A 10,000-nucleotide genomic window follows, 5' to 3' on the forward strand; every position below is an offset into this window, starting at 1 on the left:
TGAAAAACACAGCTTGTTGTTCAATATTGTTTTTAGGCTTTTAGAAGTTATAGTTATTAGTCTCCGTTTCTTTCTAGCGTCCTTTTAATTGGAATGTATTTTTATTTCAGTTGATTTGAATTCATTTTTGGATCGTTATCCAATTTGCTCTAAAGCTTCGTTGGGGAAAAATAAGAAACAATAAACAACAATTATTCAAGAGTGCGTAATAAGCGATTACAAAGGCGTAGGTTTCACAGACGCGCTCTGTTATTAAATAACTGCACGTTTAAGTTTTATTGCGATACTTTAGCTAACTACATGTGACTTTTCAGTTAAAAAAACAAACAAACAAACAAAACAACAACTTGTAAACGTTTTAGGTGATTTATTATGGACTAAAAAACACAGTGAGTGACTCGGAATTGTGCATGAATCCTAAATACATAACACTACATTTCTATCTATTTATTTATTTATTTATTTATTTTTTACTGATTTTTATTCAGTAATAACACAAAGGACAAAAAAAAAATCATATAATAAGTGGATGTATCATTAGAGAAAAATAGATTACAGTCGATCTAAAATGAGTAATAGTCGAATCAATACATTTCCCAACCCTTTTGTCTATATCTATGATGATTTGGCGATGATATTTACTGAAGGTTAGAATCCACTGTAAACGAGTCTCGATCTTTGCTTTATCAAAGTGATTTCCCCATCATACGGATAAAGTTTAGAGCATTAACCAACTCTTTATTACCACATTCGATGTTCTAGGAAAGAACCATCGTGACAGAAATTCACAAATGTATAAATTCTAAGAGATACCAGAAACGCATGACGTAACTGTAATTGTAAAAAAAAAAAAAAAAAAGTAAGGAAGGTTGTGTATTATTAATTCATTTCTGTATCCGATACGGCCGTCACGTCACGTCACGTGACAAAAGAACGTATGACTCGGACCCGAAGACTCGAGAGGTGAACTAATCATTTCGGTTTCCTGTACAGAACCTATGGGGGATGTTGCTGCGCATGGGGATGTGCGCCATGTTCCCTGGGATAGGCCCCAGGCTCCCCGTGATCCTGTGTAGGATAAGCGGAACAGAAAATGGATGGATGGATGGATAACACTGGGAATCATGTGACGTCAGCGTAACAAGCAACTGCTAACTTCTCACAGGAACAACACGAATACAGCACCGGCAACAAATGAGCACCAGACGTACTAAACACATCACAAACATTTCGATGTAAACATCTGTAGAAATCGAATCTATAGAATTACATACCAACGGTGCAGGTGCTAAAATAGATATGTATTAATACAGCTTTTTTTTTTTTTTTTTTTTTTTGCTAGCACTGAAAGCTGTAGTATCTAAATCCCCCACCCCCACTCCCACCCCCACTCCCACTCCCAGACAGGTTGCTCCATTATCACGTGAATCCACCTCACACTTTAGCTTGATACAATGTTGTTGTTACACCACTCGCAGACATCGAGTCTGAGACAGATGGCGCCATGAGGAGACAAAGTGACCTGGTGGGGACCTTTTCTGTAACCTTCTCTCTCTGGGCCCTTGTGCACGCTGCAAAAAAAAAAATTAAAAAAAATAAAAATAAAAAATGGGCATGGTGCACGTGCGTTCCATGAGGATGCGCATTCTGTGTAAAAGAGATGCACTGACGTGTATTATTATTATTATTATTATTATTATTATTATTATTTGTATTTTATTTGTGCGTCAAGCATTTTGTGCTTTTATGCCGTTATAAGTGTGCAAAGAATAATTCGGGATAGCATCAGAGCACCAGGTTTTATGCTTTTACGCATACTGCGCATATTATGCATCATCTCGCTCATGTGCAAGAAAGAACACGTGACAAACAGGACACTTATGGACAGTCAGTTTAAGGCTAGTTCATATATATATATATATATATATATATATCATGCAACAGTCCTAAACTGCATATATTTTGTATGTTCAGGAATAATATTTGATAAAATGTGTCATATGACCTGAATGTTACATTTATTATTATTATTATTTTACATCAGAAGCTTCATTATTATTATTATTATCGTGAGGGTTTTTTTTCCAGACATAACCTACTGTTTTAGCCATGTTTTTCACTCATGGACAATCCATTACTTTATCTGATATTTAGACTGAGTCGAAATTCATGTAGCCTAGCTCTCATGCAGTTTTAATGACAAAAAAGAGAGAGAAAACCGAGGGAATCTGGATACGCGTGTGAATATTTCATGCATGAAAGGGTTAAAAGGCGATGGAAACTGTTGCATGAATTCTAATTAATGCACATGTATGGTGAAAGTGTGCGCGCGAGACAGGTGCAGCTTAAAATTCCTCAACTTGTTACACTGTCGCGAGGTCGCGTGGATAAATACAGCGCGCGCAGGGGCTCGTGCGTTTTCACAGCTTTACTACCTCGGACATGCAGCGGGACTTTGGAGACCGTCACACCCGTCCCAGAGACTTCTTCATGTGGCATGACTATTTGGGTCTCAGAACCATGGTGGCCCGGATGATGCGCACGGGTGAGATCGGACAGCTCGAGTCTTCCTCACAAGGCGCGTGGACGGGGCTCGAGGAGCGCTCCTGGTGCCCTGATGCGACCCCGGGAACTTCAGGTAGCAGTGCGCGCTCGCCGGGGAGCCAGGGCCTCGGGCAGACCGTGGAGAAAACCGTGTGCGGCTTCTGCAAGCAGAATGGAGAGAGCGCGGAGATCTACACGAGCCACCGGCTGAAAGCGCGCAACGGCCGCGTGCTGTGTCCCGTCCTGAGGAGCTACGTGTGTCCGATCTGCGGAGCCACCGGGGACGCGGCGCACACCCGCCACTACTGCCCCGCGCGCGAGCTCGCGCACATCCCCTCTGACGTCATCGCCCCTGCAGTGGACTCGCGGTACCTGAAGCTCGTTAACGAGGTTCCTGTTAAGACCGGATCTCAGGCCATGTCAATGTAAATTAGTTTATTTTAACACTGGACATGGCAAATAGTTCATGTTTAAATGTCTAAATGTTTTCCTGATGGTTTTGTATGGATGAAAAATTATAGGCCTAGTAAAAAAAAATAAAAATAAAAATACACATATAGCTAAATATATTATATATATTATATCTTGCCTATTGTTCTTTCAAATCTTGTATAAAGTTGATGTGTTTTAAACCTGTTTGTTTTGTAATTAGACTACGAAGACACCTTTATTATCTTTATATTTGTTTTCGGTTTTCTTTTTTAAAAAAATTCATCTTTAAAAAAAACCCAAATAACTGTACAAAATGGTTTGCAGTGAAAATGTTCTTTTTAACATGGTTCTTTTTGTACCGAAAAATAAATAAATATATGTTTTTTCAATAAATGCATGCTCTCTTACATGAAGGAGACCAGGCAGTGATGTTTGTTCAGGAAAACAAACAAACAAACAAACAAACACATCCTACTGATTTCTCTTATTTAATTATTAAGACATATAGGTCTACGCGTTTAAATCATTGCCTTCTTATAATTCATGTTCAAGTAATTACTTTCTCATGGGGAAAAGACAGTAAAAGCTTCAACCATTTTCTGTCCATAATAGTTTGAAGACGTCCACAAGATGGCGGCGTTACCCACTGACTGTAACTGTCACACAATTAACTTCAGTTAAACGACTTGCCTCAACTGAGTATATTATTAAACACCATATTGTATTATTAAGCACTGAGTATTGCTGACTTCAATATATATATATATATATATATATATATATATATATATATATATATATATATATATATATATATATATAAAAATATATAAACACATTTCCCTAAGTAGCGTCCAACGGCTGTTTAAAAACAACAACAACAAACTGTATTAAAACGACTGGACTACAAAACCCACAATTCTTCTTCTTCTCCTCCTCCTCTCTTGCTATTTCCGCTTCCTCCTGATGACTGTTTGTTTCGTGACGCGGGAAAACACTCGTGTTTTTTTTTTTTTTTTTTTTTTTTTAAATATACAAATACTTGTATTTTATGTTCAAATGTCTTTGGAGCAAATAGCAGATATTTCCATGTAGTTTATTTGCAACAGTATTTCAGGTAAATACAGCTAACATCGCTGTTTGCTAACTGGCTAACTCGTATCGTACATGTAGCAGCGTTCTGCTCATTAGGTTCAATCCCAAACGGCTCCCTAATCTCTCTCTAGGTACATTCGGTACAGCGCGTTACAGTAGTGGCTTGTGCACTACATGTAGTGCACTAGATATCCGATAGGGACACATTTTCAGTTCTAGCTCAGAATAATTTTTTTTTTTAAACTTACATTCAGGGTGAAAGTGAGATGAGAGAGGAACTGCATGTTGTTTGTTTCAACGCAGGAATATTTCCCGACCCTATTTATAGCTAATAATTCAGTCATGAATGTAATTTGATATTCAATTTACCTCATAATCTCACAAGTCCTGTGCGTCTCTCAGCAGAATATGGCGTCATGTCTGCCTGCTGTCGCTGAACAGCTACTGCAAGACCTTCAGAAGACGTATTCAGAGAAATCCCAAAGTAAGTAGTGACATGAGAGAAGTTTGCAGAGTTTTGCTTTGCTCAGTGTAATGCAAGTGTGTATACAATATTCTCCGAAGCACCAATAACATGATGGATGGATCCTGATTCCCCAGGTTTGTATAGCTGTATACATGTACCACATCATCTACCAAATAAATAAGAAATAAAACATAACCGGTGCATGCTTTTGTAGGAAAATAATCAATGACGAGGTGGTGTGAAGCAAAGCAGAGTTCCTATTACCACCCCATCGATTACATCCCAAAGGGTATAAAACCCTCTCGTACTGCAGCAGTTTACCGACTATGATGATAAAAAAAATGATTAAAGAGCAACACTTAATACATTTTAGCAGTTTGTAGGTAGATTTAATGTCGAGGAGACGTCTGCGAAACACTTGCATTATACCAGCGTTCCCCCATCAGCCTCGCTTCAAACCCCACAACCATGCTATATCAACACTGGAGAGTGCGGAAAGCGGTCATTTTAGCCGACTTTGGAGCTCCGTTTCTGCCGAACGAGCTCTCGTTACGTTTCATTCAACGGTTTTCAAAGTCTCAAGGTCAGACGCGTTGTTTATTCAATCAACGTTGTTGCGAGAAATGTATTTGTTTATTTTTACAGTATGGTGAACCTGTAGTACATTCTCTTCGCAATGTTAAACCTCTGTTTGTGATTGATTTAGTTTTATGCAGACCGAAATGCACGGTGTTTTCTATTATTTATGATCCAGAATTATTATTATTTCTTTTCAGTCTTTTCAGTTGTAATATTTATCATTAAAATTTTTTTCGGAGAATTGAATCGAATCTTGGACGCAGGATTGCGGATCAAGTTATACCCCTAATGATTAAAATGCACCTATTATGGTTTTTCAAATATTACCTTTCATGTACTGTGTTATATCACAGTTTGCGAATGTAATAAGTCTTCAAAGTTTCAAAAAGCAAAATGCAGGACAAACAAACTTATTGACTCCCAAAAGAAGGAACCGATTCCGAACAGCTGAAACGAGTCGTTAGTGATTCCAGACTCACTTCCTGTACTAAACTACGTAGGTTTGTAACAAAAAACCCCGCCTCTTGTCTTCATCGGCTGCTCACGGACAGATGGGGCTGAAACTCGTTATGGTAGTGGGCGGTTCCTTTTTCGACACGCTGATAGCGGTAGACCAATTGCAACAGACTGGGACATCTGACCAATCAGAGCAGAGTATTCACTCTGAAAGGAGGAGTTGAGAACGAATCCTTTAGAATGGATCATTTAATGAGTCCTTTTTGACACCGTGGGGGGAGGGGGGAGGTAATGCTGCAATTTAAAGTATGAGCACATTAAAGTGTTTTTTGACCTCGGATGCGTGTAAATCTATTGTATGAGACCTTTAATACAAAATTAGGCACGTTTCAAAATCATAATAGGTGCTCTTTAAAGGATTGGTGCTACTGTCACAGCTGCTCTTACGGAAAATGAATTAACACCTAGTGATTCGAGAATGCACCCCCAGGGCGGTTCATGTTGATTTAAGTACTTTCAAATATTACTAAGCAAAAATCACCGTGATTTAGTGATTGTTTATGGCTATTGTATATTGCGATTTCTAAAAGCGACACAAGGTGGAGACACAGCGAGCAAACGCCTTCATCCTGAAGCTGATGTGATTAAATTGCCCGGTTGATCTGTGTTTATGGACACACACATCCGTTAATGCAAACACCAAAGAGGAAAACCGTGCTATACAGCACATGTAAGCTTTTTTTTGTGTGTCATTTTGCTGAATGACGGTGAAGCTTAAATACAAACTAAACTGTTATTTATGCTTGCTTACAATGGTTACATTGTAATACCTTTACAGTATTAATAACAATAATAAATGTCATTTGCCTTTACAGCCAAAATACTGCATTTTACTCAACACTCTTGACTAATCAGATTCGAGACTGCGACAGCACCGTGGTCTGAAAGAAACGATCGCGAGTGTCGAACTCCCAGCCAATCAGAAGCGAGGATTTTCTGCACCCTTGGTTGAAGTGCTTTTGGTGGCTCCAAAAATAGAGCGAATGACGCCGAACTGAAACAGAAAATGCCTGTCCCTAATAATGATGGTCTTTGTGAAATTTCCTCCTATTTCCCCAGCGCATATGCCATAACGAGTTTACGGCGCTGAGATTTGCTCCTACACTGTTGATTTGTCAGATTTTTGCTTTATTAGGCATGTACTTGTGAAACAGAATTCAACCCAAGCAGAAAGCCATTACTGGAGCCGACACCTGTACACGTGTTGCAACACTACACCGCCATTTCCCCTCCTCTAGACCTAAGGCTCTATGCACCAACATGCAGTAATTTTTCTCTCTCTCACACACACACACACACACACACAAGTTCCTTCAAGAGCACCAATCCAGCAACAAGGAAAGAAACAGTTCATTACCTTTTTTTCCCCTTGAAAGTGTGAGAAAGCAATCTTTTCCCACAGCTGGGTGTCAAATATAGTCTCTGGCTGAACTTGTCATGTTACTTCCTACAATGTATACAAGTTTTATAGCCTCGCCTGAAAGAACTATGGATCGAACAATTAAATAAATCCGTCTTGCCTCACGTATACAAAAGAGATGCATACGGAACCACTCAGACGATTTGTGATTCGGAAGAAACCGGTGTATGAAGACATGCAACAATGACGACCTCCCCCAAACAAACAAGCCTTGAAATCTTGGGCACGAGTCAAAACCATCACCAACTGACCTGAAACGGGAGCTAAATATTTGTTGGAAGAACTGAGAGAGAGACGTAATAAAACACACACACTTGGAGAGATGTGTAAAGATCAACACAACTGAAAACAAAAGGTCCTATTGGTTATAGCCTCATACGGGCTGCAAAGGCTAATCACAGCAGTCAAATAGACCCTGATGCAATTTTAGAGCTGAAAATCAAATAATCACGTAGCTGCAGGGAACACGGGTTAAAACGGAGCACGCGTACAGGGCGAACATGCGTCAGGACACTCGTAGGGAGATGTACAGCGCACACGTTAACGTCGCAGAATGCCCGAGGGCTTCCGGGCTGAGTTTGTTTTCTTTTTTATATGATGTACATGTTTGCTCACGGTCGCCTGCTCAAAACACAAAACATACGATGACCTGGTTGCACAAGCCCTGGTGTACTCAGAATTCACACTCAAACTGGTGTTCAAAAGTAATTGTCGTGCACCTGTCATCAATAATGTGATTCTGATGAACAATAAACAAAGATTAGCTGTTTCTGTAGCAGCTTTTTGCCACGGAGCGGTCTGCCAAAGCCACGGTCCCACAGAGAGCTTATAAAGCATGTACAGGATCTCACTGTCGAAAGGGATAGATCAGGAGAGGGGTACAATAGAAATTCCAAAGCAGTTGAAGGAGTGTACAAATCAACAAGCGTAGAAAACGGGGCACTGCAGAGTCACCAAGAACAGGACGTCCCTCTAAAATTAACAAAAGGACAAGAAGAAAACTCGTCGAGGAGGCCGTCAGTAGACCTACAGCAACATTAAAGGAGCTGCAGGAATATCTGGCAGGGACTGGTCACACCCTGTGTGTGAGAATAATCTCTTGGATTGTAGACATCTAGACAGATGTCTTTCTGAATGATAATTATGGTCGCGTAACCCTTTGTTTTATTCTCGGACGGTTCTTGATGTCTCACTGCCGCTCCCATGCTATACCTGATTGAATGTTACTTTAGGTGGTATTATACGCACATCGCTGAGACTGAAGTGTATTTTCTCTTTGATAATTCAGCCTTTTTCCGGGATGAGTTTTTTTCCCAACAACTACCTTGGCGTGAAATCTGCTTAGAGGCGGTCTGTAATTTCTTACAGTCCGCCCTTTGATGCTCTTGGCCCAAAAGAGGCATCAGATCCATTTCCTTTATACAGATTATACCTCCCATATTGGGCAGGTGTCCAGTGATGGTGAAGCCCTGCGTTCGGTTGTCCTCCTCTGGCCACTGGAGAAACCTGTCACTGACTACGTTTACACGGACAGCAGTAATCTAATTATTGACCTTATTCTGAATACGACAATATTCTGATTAAGGTGTTTACATGAGTCGCTTTTAGAATATTCCTTTCATGTTCCTGTTTTACGTTATAGAACATAGATCAATTAACGGCACGTCATTACGTCCCCACGCCACGCCGTCCGACGTTCCCTCCAGAATTTCACGTATCGACATACAGTTCGTCTTTGTCATGGTACTATATACAGTTTTGGGTGTTTTATATTTTTAATCTTCCGAAAGCTTCAAGTGCGGTTAATTATTTGTCATGCTACTCCAAGTACCCTCTCCACAAACCCCAATAGCTTCTGCCTGAAGGTGGTTGATTTACTTGTGGGTCTTCTGTTAGGTGGTCCGTGGATGAGCTGGTCGCTACAACATTATGATACCTCAGGAATGCAGTTGGCAAGAGGTCTTTATATTTTCCTGTCACACATTCACCCCGGAACCGTTCATCCAAATCTGGAGACTGCACCATCAGATTCACTAAGACTGGATCCAATGTTGATTAGCCCTCCAGGATAGGGTCTGGTCACCACAACTGATGGAGGAACTGGATGTTCTGGACACTCTTGCTTCTTCACTGCTGTCAGGAGGGCTGCTATCATGATCATCACCACATCTTTACTTCCTTAGGTTAGGAGATATTGAAAAACACATGCAAACTGAAAGAACACCCCAGTCGTCCCCCCCCCCCCCCCCCCCCCCAGTGTAGTCCCACACGACACAGCACACAACACCGACCCACACAAAAATCTAAAATCAGTAAAACATTGCAAACGCATACACTTTTATATACGTGCCTATGTAGGACTGTCATCTAAATTTTTGTATGGCTTTATCTGATCAACATGGAACAGTTCCTTCACAGGCTGTCTGTTTTCAGTCTTGTGACAGATCTGGCGGTTTGTGCAGGCATGTAGGTCTCAAACACTCCTCCTTTACAACCCTTGATGGGTTTATTTGGGCACATGTTAAGCAGTTTGCACAGTAATCTCTCACGTCCTTATCTACGCCTGGCCACAAGAACATGTTTTCTATCCCGTCCTTCACTTTTGTTACATCAAAGTGTCCCCCCGATATGGATATGAGACAAAATATCATGACGCAATCTAGGTGGAACCCACTCTGGAGTGTCACCACATCTGTACAATAACATGTTACTTACGATTAGCCGTGCATCATGCTTGGCAAACGGACCGTCTACAATAGATTGTCCGTTGCTCTTCGGTCTGATTGCTTGTGTTACCGAAGGATCACTCTGTTGAGTGTTTTTCAGGTCTACCGGCTCTCTAATGTTGATGGCTGCAATTGACATCTCTGTGACACCTGAAAATGTTATTCCTTCCACAGCAGCCTTCTTTGCCAGCTCACCAACTATCAAATTGCCATCAGCATGTT

The 10,000-nt window shown here is 40.6% G+C and overlaps 2 protein-coding genes across 4 annotated transcripts in view; both read left to right on the plus strand.

Annotated features, from left to right (window-relative positions):
- Positions 1-2,162: 2,162 nt before the first annotated feature.
- nanos2 (nanos homolog 2) lies at positions 2,163-3,136 on the plus strand. Its single transcript, XM_017459661.3, has one exon. The coding sequence runs from the start codon at positions 2,443-2,445 to the stop codon at positions 2,971-2,973; it is 531 nt and encodes a 176-aa protein (XP_017315150.1). The 5' UTR covers positions 2,163-2,442; the 3' UTR covers positions 2,974-3,136.
- A 798-nt stretch (positions 3,137-3,934) lies between these two features.
- zswim7 (zinc finger, SWIM-type containing 7) overlaps positions 3,935-10,000 on the plus strand; it is a 31,443-nt gene continuing 25,377 nt past the window's right edge. The window contains exons 1-2 of one of the 3 annotated variants that reach the window (XM_017459664.3): positions 3,935-4,093; positions 4,477-4,555. In XM_017459664.3, the coding sequence (XP_017315153.1) occupies positions 4,480-4,555 (76 nt within the window). In that variant the 5' untranslated portion in view covers positions 3,935-4,093; positions 4,477-4,479. Of the gene's footprint in view, positions 4,094-4,473; positions 4,556-10,000 lie in introns of all 3 variants that reach the window. The other 2 variants (XM_017459663.3, XM_017459665.3) reach the window with 2 other exon arrangements.

Source organism: Ictalurus punctatus, chromosome 28 (assembly GCF_001660625.3).
Source record: "Ictalurus punctatus breed USDA103 chromosome 28, Coco_2.0, whole genome shotgun sequence".
Classification (NCBI taxonomy): Eukaryota; Metazoa; Chordata; class Actinopteri; order Siluriformes; family Ictaluridae; genus Ictalurus; species Ictalurus punctatus.